The sequence below is a fragment of the Siphateles boraxobius genome, unplaced genomic scaffold (assembly GCF_051911475.1).
Source record: "Siphateles boraxobius isolate OS27281-9 unplaced genomic scaffold, OSU_SipBor_1 68, whole genome shotgun sequence".
Classification (NCBI taxonomy): Eukaryota; Metazoa; Chordata; class Actinopteri; order Cypriniformes; family Leuciscidae; genus Siphateles; species Siphateles boraxobius.
Window position 1 is genome coordinate 13,013,126 of NW_027509195.1, and position 20,901 is coordinate 13,034,026.

Consider the following 20,901-nt stretch of genomic DNA (forward strand, 5'->3'; position numbering starts at 1 on the left):
AAAATCCAATCAATAACTGATGAATAAAACCAGGACCCCATCCAAAATTTTTTCTTCGATAATCGGCACAATGTTTCATCACTAACAAAGATTAATAAGTGCCGTAAACATTATATTGCTCATAGTAAGAGCATGTAAGCTAACGTATTGACTTAAATTAACAAATGAGACCTTATTGTAAAGTTACCCATGAGACCTTATTGTAAAGTTACCCATATTTTAAAGAATGTTTTTGTCCATACAGTCGAAGTCAGTGGTGCACAATACAACACTGGAGTCTCTGGAACCCATCTTTCAAAATATCTTCTTGTGCGTTTCATAGAAGTTTGGGATGACAATTTAAATTGAGTGAAAATTTCCATTTAAAACGTAATAATCAGACATTAACACAGCTGTGCAAAGAAACTCTTTAATCTGTATTACTCGTTAAACATGACTTATATTAACCAATAAATACGAAAGAGGAAACCGCATGCAGCTGACAGATTGTTGCTGCCATCTTGCACAACACAAGTTAAGGCATTAAAATTTTCCTGACACTGCTGTACCCGGTGTAACATTGATCACAAAAAACCCGGCCGACGTCACTACTACTACACCAAAGCGTACAGTAAGAAGTTGTTTGTCTGATAATAGCATCATCTACTCGTGCTCACCAGCAGCAAGTCTCTCCGAGTTCAGTACGGTTTTCACATGATTTCTTGCTTTTCCTCCTAACGACAGAAAAACAAACCAGCGCGGCTAAATTAGTGCACTCTAATCCGCCTTAGTGTTTCATGAATGAAAGATGAGACAACACTCTCATGTAACAGTTCAAAGATCTATAGGTTTCTGTGCGTAATCATAAGTGTTCTTGATTCGTCCCTAGTGCTTCATGAGGATCACCAGGATCTTCTTACAAAAACATTTTGCTGCAAATACATATCATTTCAAATTGACTGTATAATTAGCAATTAACATAAAAAAAGAAAATAATCTGCAGTTTCCCTTCATGTGACGGGTAACGTTACAGTACATTGTCTAGATATACCTAATGGGATGTGGACACTAGTATGGGATTCACAACACAGTGGATTAAGGGTATCAAAAAACGAGTCACTCAGGAAGTATGAAATTCTGTACAACCCCAAGATTGCATATGTTGTCATCTCTTCCGTACTCTTCATGTCTCTCTTCTAGCCTTCTTCTTTTTGACTGGTGGTTTCGGGGACTCCCGGCTGTCATCTGTTTTTTCTGGAGGAGAAGAGAAAGTGTTTTGCAAACCTTTAAAGTGCCCCAATTATGCTTTTGTTGGAAATGACTTTTCATGTTGTGTGCAATCTAGCTGTTTGTGAATGTAAAAGAGCATGATAAATGGAGTTATTTTCTCCCGAAAGAAAGAACCGATTCTGAACTGCCTGAAAGTCGGTAATTCCAGTCTCACTTTCTGCATGAATCAAGAACCTCATTTGCATAATGCCAGCCTGTGGTTGTCATTGGCTATCACCAACAACGTCTACTTTGACCCGACCTCAAACACTGTAGTTGAAGCGGAGGCCTGGAAGAGTTTGGTTTGACATGTCGAGAAGACATGCACTTCCAAAGGATGAGGACTCGGGCTCGAATTGATATGGTAAAACTGCCACCATCATTACTGTTTGAAGCCTCCAGAGCAGAAACTCAGATATGGTAATGGACGTTCCGTTTCCGACATGTGCTGTAAGCGGTAGACCAATCACAACAGAGAGAGCAGAGCAGAGCAGGCTCTCAGAAATGAGGGGTTTAGAGAGACTGAATCCTTTGTTAAACTGTTTCAGACAATGACAAAACAGGTGATTCTACTATGTATATTATAAGACAATTATGTTTTTCAACCTTGGATGCATGTGAACCTATTGTAGAAGACCTTCAAAACAAAATTAGGAACCTTAAAAATAGCACAATTGGGGCATTTTAAACTTAAACGCTTTTATATGGTGGTTGAACGTACTTTTTGTTGGTACAGGAGTAGATTTGTCAGTTGGCTCGGGTCCACTCGTTCTCTGTTGCGTCTGTACTGGAGCTGACGGTGTCTGTGAAGATGATGACAACTTTAGGAGCTAGTTTTGTTGCTAATAGCCAGATGAATGTTGAAAAACAAAGTTCTCACCCCTGCTGTGGCAGTTGAGATTTTTCCCATCATGCTCTGTGCCAGTGTCGTGTCTCTCTCTGCCTTCATCTGCGACTGAATACGATATAGATTTTCTGCATTAGGTTTGAAGTAACAGTTCAGTCCTTTGTAAATAATTTCTGGAAATATCATCACCGGAGCAGAAGGTCCAGCATCTTCCACTTTCTTCTTCTTCTTTTTCTTCTTCTTAGCTTTACTGCTACCAGGGGCGCCTGCTTCGTCTTTATCTTTCTCGTCATCAGACTCCTGTAGAATGAAGAGAAATGAAAAAAATTAGGCAGCTTCAACTTCTTCGTTATAGGGATGCGAATTTTCAGAATTTACTTACATTTTGATTCTATTAACGTTTTTTTAGCCATACTATTTTAACAATGCTTTTTCCAAGTACCATTTATTACAACAAAACTCTAAAGTCCCTAAAGTCCCATTAGTTAATTTTAGCAATACATTTGTTAGCTTCATTAGTTAACTACCTTAGTTAACATGAACTAAGAATGAACAACACTTCTTCAGCATTTATTAATTTTAGTTAATATTAATTAAAACCAAAGGTTGTATTAGTTCACAATGAATTAATTAATGTTAACAAACATGGACAAACAATGAACAGCTGTATTTTTTACTAACATTAACAAATATTAATAAATACTATAACAAATGTATAGCTCATTGTTAGTTCATACATTAACTAATGTTAACTAATTGTACCAAGCCTTATTGTACCAAGTATTTACTATTTTTTTGTTAAAAACTGTTCCTTGTTCAAGTTAGTTCAGGTCCATCCAATATTTTTTATAGATACAACTCTAGATTTTAATAATATATTAGTAAATGCTGAAATCTAAATGCTTTAGAAGTTTTTTACATCGTTAGTTTCCGTTTAACTAATGGAACTCTTTTGTAAAGCGTTACTCAAAACTGTTTATCTTTAATGCATTTATTTGAAGTCGGAAGTATAGATTAATTAGTGAGTCATTTTGACTGATTCATTAAAAGAACCGACTCATATGAGTCATTTGTTCATTAATATGACTACATTAGTAACCCCAAGGATTTTTTTTGTCAATTTTTCCCCCTTATTAATATTTTCAATATATTTGAGATTTCAGATTTCAATTTAATATTTCAACCCATTCGCATGTCCTTTGATATCGGTTTATGGTCACATGACATGCAGGTAAAAAAATAAAATATTTTTTAATAGGTTTTATTTTTAAATAAATTATATTTATTTTAATTTGACATTTTATTGTGATATAATTATTAGCTTTATCAAGTCACAACCCCCCTGCAGTTTGTAATAAAACTATGTGTGTTTGTAGTGTGAAAAAATGTCTATTTGCAACAGCAGTCTTTCTCTCTCTCATCACCATCAATATTTCTAAAATGTAGAAACAGATTCTGATCAAAACCCAGATCAGAAACTGATTTTGATTCCTTCTCGTTATTAATTCAGAGAGGTAAAAATTAAGTTTGTTTCCACAGGCCTCAGCTGCACAACGAACTGACCTGTGCCACTTCCAGGACTGACCTGTGCCACTTCTGGGACTGGCGGCTCCAGCGGTAGTGTGCTCACGGCCTGTTGCTCAACATAGTTCCCCCACTCCTCTGAAGGAGCGTTCCAATCACACGATGGATCTGCAGACGTGCTTTCTTAGGAACACAACAGCAACTCTTAGTAAGTCTGTGACTCTGTATATACGAATGAAAACAGGTTCTGGGCATGTATAGATTCTTACTTATTCCAGACCACTCGTCATCCACTGGTACAGGAGGCTGAGCACTCCAACTCAGTTCAGGGACTGTAAACAGAGTAAACACATGTTTTTTTATTTTTTGGATGTAGTTATTTTTAAATGCGACAGATCATGGTGAAACTGGAGATACTGTACATGATTAAGTGGTACAGAGAAACAGCTCCTGGCTGAATATGAGCAGAGCTACAGTTGAGTTTAGTTACGCATTTATTTCATAAGTATGTAATTACCAGCAGTCAATCCACTGAATGAAACAATGGTCCATGAGCCTGTATTAAGAATAAAAAATAAACAAATTAATCTACTTGCATTTTACATCCAATGTATACACAAAGTAGTATATTATGCTCACAAAATAATTGTAATATAGTGAAATATGATTATATATTAAAATAATGTTTTTCAATGTTAACATATTTTAAAAATGTTATTTATTCTTGTGATGAAAAGCTGAATTTTCAGCATCATTACTCCAGTCTTCAGTGTCACATGATCCTTCAACAATAATTCTGATATGCTGATTTGCTACTTAAAACACATTTCTTATTATTAGCAATGTTGAAAATAGTTGTGCTGCTTAATATCTTTGTGGAAACCATGATACATTTTTTTTTCAGGATTCATTCTTGAATGGAAACTTCAATAGCACAGCATTTATTTGAAATAGAATTATTTTGTAACATTTTAAATGTTTTTACTATCATTTTTGATTAGTATTAAAGTTGGAATTAATTAATAATTTAAAGTATTAATAAAAAAACCACTGAATGATACATAGGTGTTCATAAAAAGTTAATTGACTGAGTTAATAGAGAAGACATTAAGATAGAATAAATGTGATTGACAAGTTTCAAGTCAGATTCACACCATGCATCTCCTGCATGAGCACCAAGGCTCAACCAGTCCATAATTTTATAAGAAGCATACAATAAGGGGTATAAGAAGACAAAACATGCCCTTCTCGTGAAGAAATTGTGATTCCTGAAACTTTTTTTCTCAGTACCTTCCATATCTTGGGACCAGACAGAGGGTTCACTAGTCTGACGCTCAGTAGGGACAGTCATGCTGGTCCAGCTCTCTGCCTGAACACTGGCCATCTGAGGAGGAAGCTGCAGGCCCACATCACTCAAGCCAGAACCATTAACAGCCAGCCCTTCCTCCCAACATTGTGTCACTACCATGATCAATATAAGCATAAAGAAACAAATAAGTCTATCTATATTTCACATTATAATCTGTTAACATTTGATTGATTACCTTGAGGAACGACAGTGTCTCGTACAAAACTTGCTTCAATTTCAGGTGGGTCAACTAAAATGTTGGGGGGAAAATTGTTTTGTTTCTCCCATTATATATTCACAACTGTAATGTACCATAACAAATTATAAACAGTGATAATATATACCCTCCACTTCTCTTTGGACTGGAGGTGTAGAAATGGTGGTGGTGATGTTGGTTTCTTGTTCTTCTGGGGTGGTTTGGAACTGCTCCATTGTACTAATGGCAGTCAAAGCTGCTGTTGCTACTGGGCTGCCTGACCCATCACCTGGAGTCTTGTCCTTCCGCTTCAGTTGTCGTTTCTCACGGTTACTGACCTTGGTCTCCCAGGTACCTGACAGATACAATTACAATAACATGTAATGTTCCAACTACTATGCAAATAAAGTTCTGAGCCACAAGAATTTATTAGGCAAATAACTTCTGTGAACTACTAATATATATATATATATATATAAAACTACCATTATGCATGTAGGCTTACAAATAAAAATATACATAATTAGCCATTTATCTATCTAATAAATCACTTATTTTGTACAACCTTTGTACTACTTCTGTGTACTATTTATAAAGTATGGGATTCATATTAATCAATATATACCTTCATCAGGTTCTTTGCCATCAACAGATATAGAAGATTTTTTCTCTTTTGCGGGAGGCTTTGGCTTTTTCTTATTCTTCTTTGCCTAAAACCATCAGGAACATCAGAATAAATAAATGACAGTATTTTCATTTTTTGCTGAACCATCCCTTTAAACCTAAATGTCAAAGTCAATTACACAATGCATATTATTATGACCTTGTCAGTCTTCACTCCTGGTAGTTCTTGATCGTCCAGCACTTTGGCATCTTCCTGGGGTTCAACAGCAAGTCCATTTCTCTGGGTCTTCTGTGAAACATTTATTTTAAAGTAAAAGACAATGGGATAGTAATGCATGTAAAAGTTACTACTAATATTTTCATTAAGTGTGGTGATTATTAAAATTATGCCATTTGAAAACGGGTTTTAAATAGAATTTGGATGCCTGAATGTCAGTTAGTGGTATTTTAATCGTGAACGACTAATGAATCGTTTGAGTAAATGATTCAATGACTCGTTCATACAAAACAAAAACACTCGCTTGTCTCCACCAACAGGCGTAACGATGCAACCTGCACTAAACGAATCTTTTTTGGTACAGATTCCAAAGAAACGAGTCAGTAACACCCCTCTAAACGAAGCGAACCTTTTCAGCATTCCTCTTTCTGTTCCTTCTCTTGGGCTCATCTGCCTTCTTCACCAGCTGCCCTGGACCGGTGTTTTCGGCGGTGTCTCCGGTCTCTGTCCCTGTAAGCCTTTTAGAGAAACCACGACAGACCGAGACCCATAACATTACCAAGAAAACCAGTCCAACCCAAGCTGTTAAAATGAGCAGCCATGGAGCGCACAGATCAGGATTCAAGCCCAAGTCTATTCCCAGCTCAGACTTCAGATAGACGAGGCCGGTCGACAGGGTTTCTCTGACATATCCCGTTATCTGCTCCACATGCTGTGAAGCGATCTCTTGCCAGCCCGGTGCCATTGCAATCTATTGTGCGGGCACCGTCGTGCAATCATTCACAAAATCAATACTTTGAGATAATCACACGGGAATAAACGTTGTTTTGCCAGTATTGCCGCCACCGATTACTGCTGCTATTGCTGCTTCTGTTCAATGAAGGTGCATGAACTGAATTGCAGACAAGCTCCCCTTATTGGGCTGGAGTGCAATTGAGTTTAGTTACTGTATTCTCCAACCAGGGGTGTGTATCATAGGCTGTGTGTATGTGTACACCCAGAGCAGGATTTTCCTAACTTTTTTATGCCATGGCCCCCAACATATGGCATATTGTTATTTGGAACCCCCTTCTAAAATGGAATCTAATATTTTAACATGGCATTGTCTCGCGAATAACTTTTTTTAAATTCGTAATAAAAGCAGACGCATGTCTGGTTTGCGCACCTGCAGCTCACGAAGAAAGCGACAGGGGGCGCTTGGGTCTCAGCCTGGCACGCGAGCCAAACGCAGAGGAAGAAGTAGGATAACGGTTGAAAAAAGAGTCGCGAGTTTCAGTGGGTCCACGGTCCTCGGGTATTTGAAACTCGAGGCCGCTTTTAGTTTGATTGCTTTGTGTCCTTGTTGTTGGCATTAGCATCCAATCAGCGTGTCTCATGTGAAGAACCTTATTATTGTCCCTTTGGGCTGTGTTCGCGTCATTGTTAACTTTAGTAAAGACCCTTTCAGCCTGTGAGTTAAGGTACGTGTAGTTGTTTACTTTTTGTCGACCTTTTAAACTCTATACGTTAGCTAACTTGGTTATCTGTGTGATGTGTGAATGTGTTTGTTTGAAGTAGCAACATATGGAGAGGTGGTTTTCAAAGTTATTAAGAACATTTAAATGAGTTTAATGCCCTTATAATCTGGGACTCTTGATACCATTTAACCAAGTTCCCTGTTGGCTTTTTGGTTGTGCTATAACGTGCTTTTGAACTTAAGGGATAGCTTCTGTAAATTAAGAAATGAAGGCACATGTAGCTTAAAAAATAGCATGAATGTAACGTAGTTAACTTTGACAACTATTCCAGCTCTAAGCTTTTTTAAATAGTTTCGGCTTTGTTTTGTTTATCAACGAATGATTTTGGATACTTTTTAAATATACATGTAAATAAATAGTACTGGAAAACCACTATTACTAAAAATATTATATTAAGAATAATAATATTATTATGATATGTAATGATATAATAATATTACACAGCGAATTTATTTACTTTGTTTTTAGATTTAATGTATCCTCCCTCTCTGCCCCCTAAACTTTTTTTGTGTGTTTTTTTTTTAATTCACTAATGTATCTGGTCCACAGGTGACTGCCACAGGAATGACCACTTCACAGAAATGCCAGAACCCCAAAATCACAGGTACAGATCTAGGGATGAACTTAAAGGGATAGTTCACCCAAAAGTGAAAATTCTGTCATTAATTACTCGCCCTCATGTCGTTCCAAACCTGTAAGGCTTTCATTCATCTTCAAAACACAAATGAAGATCTTTTTGATGAAATCTGAGAGCTTTTGTTCCTCCATTGACAGCTACACAACTACTACTTTGACTCTTTAAAAAGTTCATAAAGGGATCGTAAAACTAATCCATATGAATTAAACGGTTTAGTACAATTTTTTTTGAAGAGACACAATCGCTTAATATGATAAACAGATTGAATTTAGGCTATTATTCACATAAACATTAATCAAATCACACATCAATTGTGGTAAACGGAAGCTCAAGCATGTTCGCTTGACATGTGAGAACCAATGAGGTTCATTCTCATGTGTTACGCAGCACGTTTAAGCTTCCGCAAGAACCAATGAGGTTTCTCGTTGCTTCAAGCAGGTTCAGTTGAGCTTCTGTTAATGTTCGATAATCAGTGTTTAAATGTAAATAAAAGCCTAAATTAAATCTGTTCATCATATAAAGTGATCATGTCTCTTCAGAAAATTGACTAAACCGCTTCATTCATATGGATCATTTTTACGATGTCTTTATGGACTTTTTGAAGTGTCAAAGTTTCAGTTACAGATGTAGCTGTCCATAGAGGGACAGAAATCTCTCAATTTCATTGTAAAATTTGTGTTCCGAAGATGAACGAAAGTCTTATGGGTTTGGAACGACATGAGGGCGAGTAATTAATGACAGAATTTTCATTTTTGGGTGAACTATCATTTTATGTTATGTCATGTACCTCATAACCTTAATAGATTGTCACATAGTGTGGTTATTTTCTGCTCTCGCAGGACACTCTGAAACAGAGTGGCTGACACCTGCTGTGTCTGAGAAGTTCCAGAGCCGGTTTGGATGGCGGCCCAGCACAGCGGACAGTGGGGACACAGGACTGGGTACCTCTGACCACACTGAAGGTGAGAACCCTGCGGGTGTTCAGATATTGTCATGTTCTTTGATTTGCCTGTTGTGTAATAAACCCGAGTTCACGTGAGCAAGTCCTAATCAGCCCCTTCGTTTTAACATTAGTAATGTAATTGAAAAAAATAAAATTTGATTTCCAGGCATTGAACAATACTCGCGTACCCATGTACAAGAATGGAAGTTATGTCACCTTAAGAATTAATATATTAATCTTCAGATATCATGGATCCAAATTGAATTAATTAGTGATTTTTTTTTTATTCCCCCAAAAATCATTGGTTTTAAAGAGAACCCTTTTTAATTCACAACAGACATTAACATCCTGCTGGCTGTTTTTAGACTAAGCTGTAATATTCTTAGTCATGGAGATGTGCTCAGAGTTCTGGAACTCCTATGAGATTTTGGAGGAGGATATGATATTCATACCATAGATTCCTCCAGGCGGTGTTGCACTTCCACTGATGGGGGTCTCATTAGGAGGGCCTGACCTGGAGGGCCGAATGGAAACTCTGATCCTGGTCTTGTTTCCGTCTCTCTGCCTTAAGCATGTAATACACAAAGATTAGCTGTACTGAAGAGCTGGTGCTTGTCGATTACCACAGATCTGTACTGAATGTGCAGTGCGTTTAAAAACATTTCTGTGTTAATGTATAGCTTATGTTTACAATATTGTTATGGTGTTGTTTGGCCTGGTGTGATTGTTTATTTTTAGTGATAGACTGACATATCAGTTAGGCTGATTATTGGATAACCATGCCGATTGATAGAAGTTTTTAAACCCTTTTATGCGATTTCCAAAACATAATGATGACATTGTGTTTAGTAATATTGCAGAATTATTATTTATGACTCACTTGCTGTAATTTATAATTTTATCCAAGATTACCATTTACATTCATAGGGAAACCTGGAAATATCAGAGAAATGTAGTTAGAAAGTTATAGACACTGTTTTTTGAAGAAATTTGTTATGCTCACCAAGGCTGCATTTTGATCAAAGAGATACAGTAAAAATAGTAATGGCGATTTGGTGCTTAATTTTTTTTCTTTCTTTATTAATTATTATAAATGTTGAAAACAGTAGCCTAGCTAGTGCTGCTTAAGATTAATTTGTGTAAACTGTGATGCATTTTTATTCAGGATGCTGATGAATGGAAAGAACAGCATTTATTTAATTATTGTTTTTTGTAACCATGTAAAAGTCTGTACATTAAGTTCAATGTCATGCAGCCTTGCTGAATAAAATATTAATCTAAAAAATAAAACTCTTACTGACCCCAAGCTTTTAGTGCATCAGTCTGAATCAAGAAGATTTTAAAATTGTTATCATAAATAACTGAAAAGTTAGTTAATTAGTCCAATTAGATCCTGTTTTTATCTGACCAGCCTGTTATTTTTAGATATTGGTATCAGCTACTTAAAAGCATATATCTGTCTTTTTTGTTGTCATTTTCCTGAAACAACTCTCAGATAGTTCCCATAATAACAGTAATGATTAACTGCTCAATCTATTGAGTTTTCATACATATACTTAGTTGCTAGGTGCCACAATTGTAACTTATTGTGACACGCTAATAAGACAGCTTTTATTTGTTTTTAAAACGGCCAAAACGGTGGCGGCACAAAACTTCTTGGCAGCCGTTTTACTTTAGAGGTTCTAAATATATGGTTGAATGTCTGTGGGCTTCTGTGTTGCGATGGTGACTGCTTTGTTTTGCTCTGGGTGTTTCTTGTAATGGCAGAAAGCCTCTAAAAATCTTTCGTCGACCCAAAGAATTGTTTAAACCTGTCCACAGCAGATGTTTAAAAGAGACACCCGCAGGGCAGACCCTCCTACTTCTGCCTGCCTCTCGACAGCTCCACTTGATTTGTGTGTGTTCATTTAATTGTTGTATTGAGGAACTTGTTTAAATGCACTTCTGGAGTATTAAGGACCATTAGGCATGTATGAGTGTGAGGTGAGCTGTATGGCTAAAGCAGGAGGCCCACACATAGACACCTCACACTGTAACATGAGACTGCTCTATAAATACTGCTAACCTTTCTGTGTGTATGCTCTCCTGAACTAACACAGTTATAGAAGAGAGAAAAAACTCTCATAGCAGGTACGCTCACCTTGCCTGAGCTTGACTTTAATTTTTTGAAGGACGAGTTCTGGCAGACGGAGTGGGCGTGTTTTAAGACCAGTAGTTTGTCTAAATCACTTACTGAAGATGCACTTGGAGGAGTGTTTTTTTATGCCTTACTGTCCTTCAGTGTATAAAAATGTTATCATGGTTTGGTATCGCTTTTACTGCTAGCAAGGTGAGTATCTTTTTTTTTTTTGTTAGATGTCAAAACTAGCTAGCATTTTTCGCCTAAATAGAAAGATTGGCTAATTTAGCAACATCCTTTTTGCTGTTAAATAATGTCTATATAATGTGTTAAGGATTTATGATTTAACTGTGGGGCAAAATGTAAGGGCTGTCTTAATATTTTCTTATATTATTTTTTATTTACTATTTTACTTTTATTTTAATTGATTTTTGACCTCCTTTGCATTGATTTTGCCATTGTATAACTTGATACAGCTCAAATATTACTGACTTTAAGTCATATTACAGTCTTTCTCAAATGTAATGTGTGAAACAATGTCTGTTAGTGAATAACAAACAGTTATTTAGAAAATAAATATTGAAAATATGCCATTACTGTACAACTATATAACTGAGACATTTGGTTAAATATTAACTTTAACTCTCTGGTGCTCTTGGGTCATTTTTGACCAAAACATTTTAAGTTTATTATTATTTTTTTTTTTACTTCATCAGAATAAGGGCGAAACTGGGTTTTGGCACTTGCTATGTTACACAAATGAAAATCATGGACATCATTTGAAAAGGTTAAATAGTCATGAAAAATAGTCAGACAGTCCAAAATGACCGTATTGGAGATGACTCATGGAAACGTTTGGTACTGCGTCTAAACAAAATCTTACTGAAAGCAGTTTTAGAGTTTCTTGCAGTTTTAGAGTAAATTTTGTTTTGAAAAATGTATACTTCATAAAAAAATTGAAAATAGTATTTTTTTTCTTCTTCATAACAATAAACTTAACTTTTGAAAACTTTTTTTAACTTCAGCAATCTGCCAAATGTCTTCTTTAAAAAGAGACAAAACTTAAGTTTTTGTTCCAAAGCATTCAAGATTTATTACAGTTTAAGTTGGAAATTAAATTTTCAGGTCTATGCTCCAAAAGTGAATGGATTACTGCTTAAATCAAAATTGGAGCCATAAATCCCTGTAAAATACAAAATATTAAATAAAAAAACATCATTGAACTAAAATATAGCACATTCATTTAATTGAAACCAAAAAAAAATATTTTCATTTCAAATTAAATTTTTGACTGCTATTTGAAGAACATCAAAGACAGCCACTTTTTTTTAGTTTTGGTTTCAATTATGTCTCACTCCATTTTCTGTTCTAGACATCTGCAGCACTAGCAGCAGTCCATCCTTCCAGCCCATCCGCAGTCAGATCCCCATCCCCACCGCCCATGTCATGCCTTCCACGGCCGGAACTCTGGCCTCTAAGATCAAGCCACGTGTTTCTGAAGAAACCCGGGCGTCCTCCAGCTCTTCCAGCTCATCCATCCCCAAATCTGCATCCTCCCCCAACCTGGAAGCTCAGCAAGATGGAAATTTAGAGTTAAATGCAGTCAAGCCTGATTGCCTGAGCCGATATCTCAGCCTAGTAAACTGTCTCGACCACTCGCTCTTCCCCTCTGGAGATCAGACGCGGCTGGATGAAGCCCAGAAGTTTGATGTACCTGCCATGGAGCCAACGCTTAATCAGTCGGCTTTGCTCGGGGGGCTTTGCCCTGATGTACGGCAGCAGCTGCAATTGACCGGGCTTGGGGACAATACAGGCTTGCTGGAACAGACTTATAAAGTCCTACCGGAGGCTAGGGCAGGTCTCGCTTGTCCTGTAGACTCATACAGCCAAAGGAACTTTCATCCAGGGTCCGGTGCCTCTGGCAGGATGTTCTCCGTACCTCAGGGCCTGCAGACTCAGGCACTCCTGAGGGACCAGTCCAACACAGGAGCTTATGATCTGTTACTGCAGGAACGCTGTTATGAGATGGCCAGCTGGCAGCAGCAGAAGCAGAAACTGGAGAGTCTGCGGCTTCACGTGGAACAAATGCAGGTAACAACTAAGAAACGTAAGATGTAAAATTAGTGTGTACTGTTTTTTTTTCTGTTGTCTTGGTTTTGAATAATTTATGGTTTAAATAATTATCTGTAGCATTTTTTACTTGTTTATTTAGCTAACAAGATAACTTGATTTATAACAGTTTCTCAATATTTAATTATAGCAGAGATTAAAAATCCAGTGCTGTTAATATTTTTGACAGTAATAAACTATATATTTGATTCTATACATCTAAAATTCAAACTGCCATTAACAAGAACTGAAACAAAAAGCGCTGCATATTATGAGTGTGAATTGCCCTGCTTTCACACTTCAAATTGCAAATCTGCTCTCAACTTCGTGCCAGAGACATTTTCTTCACTGCATGAGTTTGTAATGGTCCAACAAATTGTTCCACCTTCTTTTGATTGACAGGAAGTTTAGCCTTACATTTCTTTTTGTTTAATATTCAATGTCATTTGGACACATCATAGTATAGTATGTTTACTTTAAAGTTAACATGGGTATCAGTCTAGGGCTTACTGTGTTTTTTCTTGCTTTTTTAAATAAGAGTTCCTGCTTCACCTACTATTTTATTTATTTATTTTTATTGCAGTTAATGATGGGAGGAAGTGGACAGTATGCATCTCTGTATCCAGCAACTCCTCACACGGAGAACAGCAAGTGGGATGCTATCATTAAAGCCAATGAGAACTTGCTGAAAGAGAAAGAACTTACCATTGAAAGGTCATGCCAAGTTTTTTAGTAGTGTCTTATGTCATACAAAGATTGTGAACATTAACTTATGCTAAACGTAGGAACTTGTGCATTGCAGGCAGAAGCAGCAAATGTCTCAGCTGGAACAGCGTCTCAGAGAGAGTGAGCTGCAGGTGCAGAGTGCCCTCATGGGACGTGGAGCCCCTTACACCGATGTGTGTCTGTTGAGACTACAGGTTAGCACACATGCATGCACATAGCCTTCTCCTCACTCTATATCAAAACATCTCAGTGAATCGTCAGTCTTCTTTCTGTGTGTGTGATAGGAAGCCCAGCGGGAAAATGCCTTTTTGCGAGCCCAGTTTGCAGAGCGCAACGACTGCTTTACAAAGGAGAAGCTAGAAGCAGACCGGAGACTGGGTGCAGTGGAAGCAGAAACGCAATGTCTGAACAAGGTCTTGAAAGAGGGCAGTGAAAAACATGCAGAGGAGTTAAAGAAACAAGAGGAGAGGGTGAGCATATCCAAGCTTCCTCATGTGGCCTACCACATATGACCCTGAATCTCATTGAACTCATGTTTGATTTTACATCGTGTTGTTGCTCTTTACTACACAGATCCGCAGTCGGGACAAGCACATCAACAGCTTAAAAAAGAAGTGCCAGAAGGAGTCGGAGCAGAACAGAGAAAAACAGCAGCGGATTGAGACGCTCGAGCGATATCTGGCTGACCTCCCGACCATGGAAGACTACCAGGCCCAGCACAAAAAGGTACTGCTCTCTCTGATGGTGAGCCAACAAAACAAAAGCCTTTTTTTTCCCTGTGGTCTCAGAACAATTGCTCATAATGCTCAGCTTGAGATGCTTCTCTTGTGTTTTATTGCCAGACACCATTATAGCATCCACTGCACCCATATATCACACATCTGGTCCTATTGTATTCTTTATCTTAAAATAACATACTCCTTACCCTGCTGGCTCAGAAATCCCAGCCCCACTCTGCTTTATCTCAAAGTCATTGTTTTTGGATGTACTTTGTTTGCTAAAGTATTTTTTTTTAAATCTCAAATGCACCAAAACACCTTAGATTAAATTTTTCTGTAAATTATTTAACCTGTTTGTCTATGCCTTTTAAATATTTTTATTAACTTGTTTACTTAGTGATTTTTAGCTGATTATACCCTGTTCTTGCCATTTTAAAATAGCCTTAGAACAAATAAATAAATCTATGTTGTTTGCCTTAGATGGCAAGGATGAGATTTTATTTTAGTGAGTACCATCCGGTTTCGGAATCTCACATAGAACTTGTGGAGGTCAACGTTCATTTGGTATTGTACAGTTAAAAAAAATATGTTTTTTATATTTATTTTATTAACAATACCATTCAAAGGTTTGAGGTCTGTAATATAATATTTTGTTTTTCAGAAAGAGCGCATCCATTTTGATCAGAGTGACCAGACAGTAAAGACATTTATAATGTTACATTTTTTCTAATTTTATTTCAAATAAATGCTTTTCTTTTGAAATTCTTAATCAAAGAATCCGGCAAAAAATTATCACTGAAGACTGGTGTAATGATGCTGTAAATTCAGCTTTGCCATCACAGGAATAATGATATTTTAAATAGAAAACTTGTTATTCTAAATTGCAATATTTCACATTATTTTATTTTTACTGTATTTCTGATCAAATAAATGCAGCATTAGTGAGCATAAGAGTCTACTTTCAACGAAACAATTAAAATTCATTCAGACCCCAAACTTTTGAATGGTAGTGTATTTATGTTGTATATTATATTGCTCATTTATCACCTGACTCTTTAAATATTGGTACTGGCATCGGCTATCGAAAGACCCACATCGTTTCGTCACCATTTTGAGCAACTGTTGTTCACAGTTGGTTATAGTGCAGTTATGAATGTTGTTGCAGCTTGAGGAGGTAGAGGAGAGGGCAGCTCAGTTGCAGGCCACCGTCAGAGATCTCGAAGTCCAACTGGAGGGGGCCTGCAGTGCTGTGCGCAACAAAGAGACCCAACTGGAAGAACAGAGATGCAAGGAGAGAGAACTACTTACAACAGTCACCAGGTAGGAAAAACAATGCACAAAAGACACAATGGATGTTTCAAAACCAGGAGTCTACTGATAAGGTTTTGGAGCATTGCTGTGCCAATGTCTAATATTGTTTGTTTTGCTTGTGGTTTTAGTCTCCAGAACAGAGTGCAGGAGAGCCTTGAGGATGGAGTGAGATTGCCCTCTCTTGACATAGAGAAGCTACGAGAAGAAAACGCTACCTTGAAAGATGAGCAGCAGCGACTCAAAAAGGTTTTTATTCACATTAGTTTCGTAAAGGACTTGTTAAACAACTGCAGTAACACTTAAAAGAGGTTTGTTAGTAGTGCTGAATCATGGCTCTGTCTGCTGATTAACGTGAATGTATGTTCTGTACAAATATATTAAGATACTATCTTGATTCATTTTTGTTTTTAGGTCATTGAAAAACAACTCCGGATAATGGAGCAGCTTGGATCAAAGATCAGGGTAAAGTTTTATTTTGTTTAACAGGTGCATAATTGGCACTGCTGCTGATTACTGGTTCAAGAAACGTTGTGCGGAGTGTTTATTACAGCGTTCTGTCTGCATACACTACCATTTCAAAGTTTAGGGTTGGTACTAGGATTTCTTAATGTTTTTGAAAGAAGACTCTTTTGCTCACCCTGCTTCACTTATTTGATAAAAACAATACATTAAAAAATGTAATATGGTAAAATATTATTACTTCAAAATAAGTGTTTTCTATTTTTATATATTTTTAAATGTAATTTATTCCTTTCTGAATTTGGGCCATTACTCCAGCCTTCAGTGTCACATGATCCTTCAGAAATCATTCTAATATGCTAATTTGGTGCTCAAGAAACATTTCGTATTAATTTTGATTGTTCTGCTGCTTAATATTTTTGTGAAAATTGATCTACCCCCCCAGATTTCTTTGATAGGAAGTTTAAAAGAACACTTATATTAAATAGAAATCTTTTGTAACATTATAAATGTCTTTCAATCTCACTTTTGAACAATTCAATCCATCCATCCTGAATTAAAGTATTATTTTTTTTTTCAAATTTGCTGACCCCAAACCTTTGAAATGGTAGTGCAGGTGGAAAAATGATAGTCAAGAACCGTTAAAGGAAAACTACTGTCTTTCTGTTCAAGTATTTTAAAAAGAAAAAAGAAAAAAAAGACCTGGTTCTGAATAAGAATTGGTCTTTTGAATTTCAACTTGAAGACTGTAATTAGCTGTAATTTAAGTAAATCCCCATCACTAAGAGCCAGGCATCATATTCTAATAAGTCCTCAGCAATATACTTACAATAGTAACTATGAGGCGAGGAATCTTTACAAACACTTTCCGCAAAGTAGGAGGCTTCTTTAGAAATACCTGATTTTTTTTTACGATAGTAAATAAAGTCTGAAGTAAAATTTGACACTTTTAGAGCATTTTATAACCCATGTCCATTTACAATGTTAGTCAAACTATCTTGCACCAAAAGCAGTCGCAGTTTAGTATATATTTACAACCTTAATAATGTGTGTGTGTTGACTTAGACTCTGGAGGAGCAGCTCTCTCAGGAGGACTGCAGTAGTCAGGCCCTGCGAGAGGAGGTGGCAGAGAAAGAGGAGAGTCTGCTGCAGTTACGCACTGCTATGAAGGAGGTTAGTTGTTGACCATAATGCATATTCAGCTCTTTCCCTTTGTGTTTTCACAGCACACAGGAGAATTAAGGTCTGCATGTGTTTGTATTTCAGCTTTCAGTGCAGAACCAGGAGCTGATGGAACACAATCTGACACTGCAAGAGCGTCTTCAGGGTGAGGAGCCGCCGAATGGCCATGGTTTGCTCCCCGTGGGAGCCCGGCTCACCCAAAGGCTGTATGGAGAGATGGCCGCCTGTCTGTGTGACCTCCGCTCCCTCTGCAATGTCCTCACCCAGCGGGCTCAGGGCCACGACCCAAACCTCTCCATGCTGCTCGGCATTGCATGTAAGTGCGCCCTCTGCTGTATTCATGCTATAGAGAAGACTAGGGCTCCATCAGATAATGCCCAATTATAATTGAATATATAGACCTGCATTATAATCTTTTTTTTAATAGAATAATACATTTTTATATCTCTATATTTGCTTTAAAATGGCTTATGAGTTTTTGTTTCTTTTTTTCAACAATCTAGTTTCAATTCAACAAAACAGCCATTATGGTCAATGTTAAAGCTACACAATGTAACGTGTCCCTCTAGCGGTTGAAAATAAAGCTGCATGTGCCTTGCGGAACAACATCCTTTTGCTTTTGCTCTGTCTGCTCCTCTGTGCGGATGAATGTGGTTCAAATAAATGGATGGTCAAATAAATGGGCAAAAAAACAACAACTTATTTGTATTTATACAGCTGGCGATTCCCAGAGGCTGGACGTTTTTAAATGATTTATGGTCTTTTTTTTTTTTTTTTTAGTCCATCAAACTTTCAGCTTCACACTACTTGCACACCATAAAAGCACCACAGTTGCTGGAGCTACTTTTCACTTTGTATGGAAATGATGTGATGCATGTGGGAATGACACATCAAACTAACTAAAGTTAGAAAAGTGAAATCATAATCAACAACCTCTTTTAAAACGGTAAAATTCTAAATAATCAAGGAATTAAAAGAATTAATTAAAAGAATATTTCATTTTAATATTTTTTCACTTTGATTTAAGTTGATAAATTGAAATTTCCATTTAATTTTTAGTCACTGTTATCTATTTAAATAAGCATTTTTATAGTATTTATATGTTGTATGCTGTATATACATGTTATAAACGGAAATATTTACACATTTTCACTAGAACATTTTAATTTATTACAAATGACATTCAGATCCTTCTATAAGTGATGACACCAATGAATATTCAAATCTATTATGGTAATTGAAAAAGACACTTGAAGCAGAAATGAATCAAAATTACCTACAGACTCATACAGTTATTGCATATACTTAATATTTCGCCCATGCCTAGGCGTCCTTGGCTGTTGTTTTGTAGTAGTGGTAGTGATTATGGTTCAACAGTTTTCACCATGCAGTCATGGAGATTCAGCTTTGTTGTGTTATCTGTGTTGTGGCCGTTATCAGCTGCGACTCTGACTCCATGTCTGTCTGTTTGCAGCAGCTCCTCCTCCAGTAGGAGAGCAGTGGGAGGACTGGTTGAGCCCCGAGGGGCTGCAGAAGAAGCTGCTTGAAGCTCAGCAACTCCGTCGAGACGTTGAGGAACTGAGAACCACAGTCTCTGACCACTATGCTCAGGATATGGGAGAAAACTGCATCACTCAGTGAGCTCGGACAGTACGGCTTGTGCTCAATGAGGGTAACTCAACATCACGAGGGCCTTTAAAGACACTACAATCTCTATCTAAACAAATCTTCTTCACGAAGGACTAACAACACTAAGGACATTGTAATCTCGCAAAACAGATCGCTATTTTTATACAAAGGTTTCATAAGATATTTTTCTAAGATTCTGATGACTTTGTGTGTGGTGGAAAGAGAATGATTTAATATAAACCTTTCCATGTATTTGGGAACGCCTGTGATGAAGTTGACAATCAACTGAAAATATCTAATCTCTAACCTGTAGTTTCGAGTGAAGCTCGGTCGTGTGTAACGACATGTTATTAACCACCCATGATCTTACAGTAAACACAACGTGTCACATCAAACACAAATCTAAGGCTATGGAAATATTTGCCCACCTCTGGCTGTTTGAGATCACGCATAGATGATCTGTAATACTTTTGATGGTGTTAAGGTGGTGGATAGACATTCCCTAATATTATATAACAACCAAAGTTCAATATGCAAACCTGTCAGAACCGTTTCAGAGTCTAGATGTACAGAGCATTATGCAGACCAATAAATAGGGACATTTTAAAGCAAGACAGGTTTGTAGGCATAATATTAAATTCTGGTTCTCTGTTAAATAAAAAAGTTCTAAAGTTCTCTTCCTTAAGATACATATAAAAATTCTGCAAAAATGTTCATGCTCTGTTTAAGTTGATCTCTTAAATAATCATTATTTTCAAAGTTGTCCTGAAAACCTCATTGCATTATTAGTTTTTTTACAGCTGCAAAATTAACACGGACAAAAAATATTTTAGAACATATATTTTTGGGTCATATAATTTAAACGGGTAACATTTGCTTATGTATGTGTGTTGAGGGGTTCTTGCCAGTAAAATAATAGGATATATGATGTACTTTGTTCTAATCGATATTTACTGTCTCGTTTATAGTTTATTTAGTCAGCTATAATAATAGCCACGCCATTGAATCAATACATCAGAGGAAATTAACTGGCAAATCAAATATTGTATTAATGAATGTCAAACATGGTAACAGGTGCCTTGCATTCATTGTCGTAATCTGTATTTACAGAAGTCTTACAGCATAATATACCAATGTAAACACTAAGTTTTCTCTACTGTAATGTGCAACTGCCAAGGGACCATAAATCGTGGGAAGTATTGCATGGTAAATGGTTGTCTTTGGTCCAGAAACATCACTAACAAGTGTGAATGTAATTAGACGATGCAGCAGATGTGTTTTCTGTTGTAAGATCTTAATACAAAACCAGCCAGGCAAGCTTTATATGCCAAAAACTTTATAACACACTAAATGTCTCTGTTTATAATATATATATAAATATTTCTTAATTGTTTCCATTTTTAGAAATAAAGATTTGTATTTCATATGTAACATTGTTGAAATGTTTGTTTCCAGTATGTATAATGATATTCTGTGGATGCTTCCTAATCTTGAGTATCTGAGCAGTGTCATCTACTATATAATATTATTGTAACAAGGTTTAAAG

General features: G+C 36.7%; 2 protein-coding genes across 7 annotated transcripts; one reads left to right on the top strand and one right to left on the bottom strand.

The window, feature by feature from the left end:
• Positions 1 to 395: 395 nt before the first annotated feature.
• On the bottom strand, positions 396 to 6,905 carry mtdhb (metadherin b). Of its 2 annotated transcripts, none has more exons than XM_077214932.1 (13): positions 6,414 to 6,905; positions 5,987 to 6,076; positions 5,789 to 5,873; positions 5,312 to 5,518; positions 5,164 to 5,217; positions 4,910 to 5,080; positions 4,137 to 4,175; positions 3,889 to 3,951; positions 3,681 to 3,802; positions 2,285 to 2,395; positions 2,129 to 2,203; positions 1,970 to 2,051; positions 396 to 1,233 (listed from the first exon to the last, which is right to left on the bottom strand). In XM_077214932.1, the coding sequence occupies exons 1-13, from the start codon at positions 6,747 to 6,749 to the stop codon at positions 1,163 to 1,165; spliced, it is 1,506 nt and encodes a 501-aa protein (XP_077071047.1). In that variant the 5' UTR covers positions 6,750 to 6,905; the 3' UTR covers positions 396 to 1,162. The 2 variants fall into 2 exon arrangements, with proteins under 2 accessions (XP_077071047.1, XP_077071046.1); XM_077214931.1 differs by having other exon boundaries at positions 396 to 1,236; positions 6,414 to 6,893.
• Positions 6,906 to 7,233: 328 nt separating this feature from the next.
• On the top strand, positions 7,234 to 20,786 carry cep85 (centrosomal protein 85). Of its 5 annotated transcripts, XM_077214965.1 has the most exons (14): positions 7,234 to 7,464; positions 8,071 to 8,125; positions 8,998 to 9,120; positions 12,593 to 13,311; positions 13,913 to 14,043; positions 14,132 to 14,249; positions 14,340 to 14,525; positions 14,629 to 14,781; positions 15,940 to 16,094; positions 16,214 to 16,331; positions 16,497 to 16,547; positions 17,610 to 17,717; positions 17,811 to 18,042; positions 19,201 to 20,786. In XM_077214965.1, the coding sequence occupies exons 2-14, from the start codon at positions 8,086 to 8,088 to the stop codon at positions 19,365 to 19,367; spliced, it is 2,301 nt and encodes a 766-aa protein (XP_077071080.1). In that variant the 5' UTR covers positions 7,234 to 7,464; positions 8,071 to 8,085; the 3' UTR covers positions 19,368 to 20,786. The 5 variants fall into 5 exon arrangements, with proteins under 5 accessions (XP_077071080.1, XP_077071079.1, XP_077071081.1 ...); XM_077214964.1 differs by lacking the exon at positions 7,234 to 7,464 and having other exon boundaries at positions 8,075 to 8,133; positions 9,003 to 9,120; XM_077214966.1 differs by lacking the exon at positions 7,234 to 7,464 and having other exon boundaries at positions 8,075 to 8,133; positions 9,003 to 9,120; positions 19,204 to 20,786.
• Positions 20,787 to 20,901: the final 115 nt, after the last annotated feature.

Excerpts from the sequence above, each read along its gene's own strand:
- mtdhb (XM_077214931.1), bottom strand. The coding sequence starts at position 6,749 with ATGGCACCGGGCTGGCAAGAGATCGCTTCACAGCATGTGGAGCAGATA. Across the intron at positions 5,519-5,788 it reads TGGCAAAGAACCTGATGAAG|GTACCTGGGAGACCAAGGTC; the intron begins GTATATATTGAT and ends TGTATCTGTCAG. Across the intron at positions 2,052-2,128 it reads TCTCAACTGCCACAGCAGGG|ACACCGTCAGCTCCAGTACA; the intron begins GTGAGAACTTTG and ends TCATCTTCACAG.
- cep85 (XM_077214964.1), top strand. The coding sequence starts at position 8,086 with ATGACCACTTCACAGAAATGCCAGAACCCCAAAATCACAGGTACAGAT. Across the intron at positions 16,095-16,213 it reads CTACTTACAACAGTCACCAG|TCTCCAGAACAGAGTGCAGG; the intron begins GTAGGAAAAACA and ends TTGTGGTTTTAG. Across the intron at positions 16,548-17,609 it reads AGCTTGGATCAAAGATCAGG|ACTCTGGAGGAGCAGCTCTC; the intron begins GTAAAGTTTTAT and ends GTGTTGACTTAG.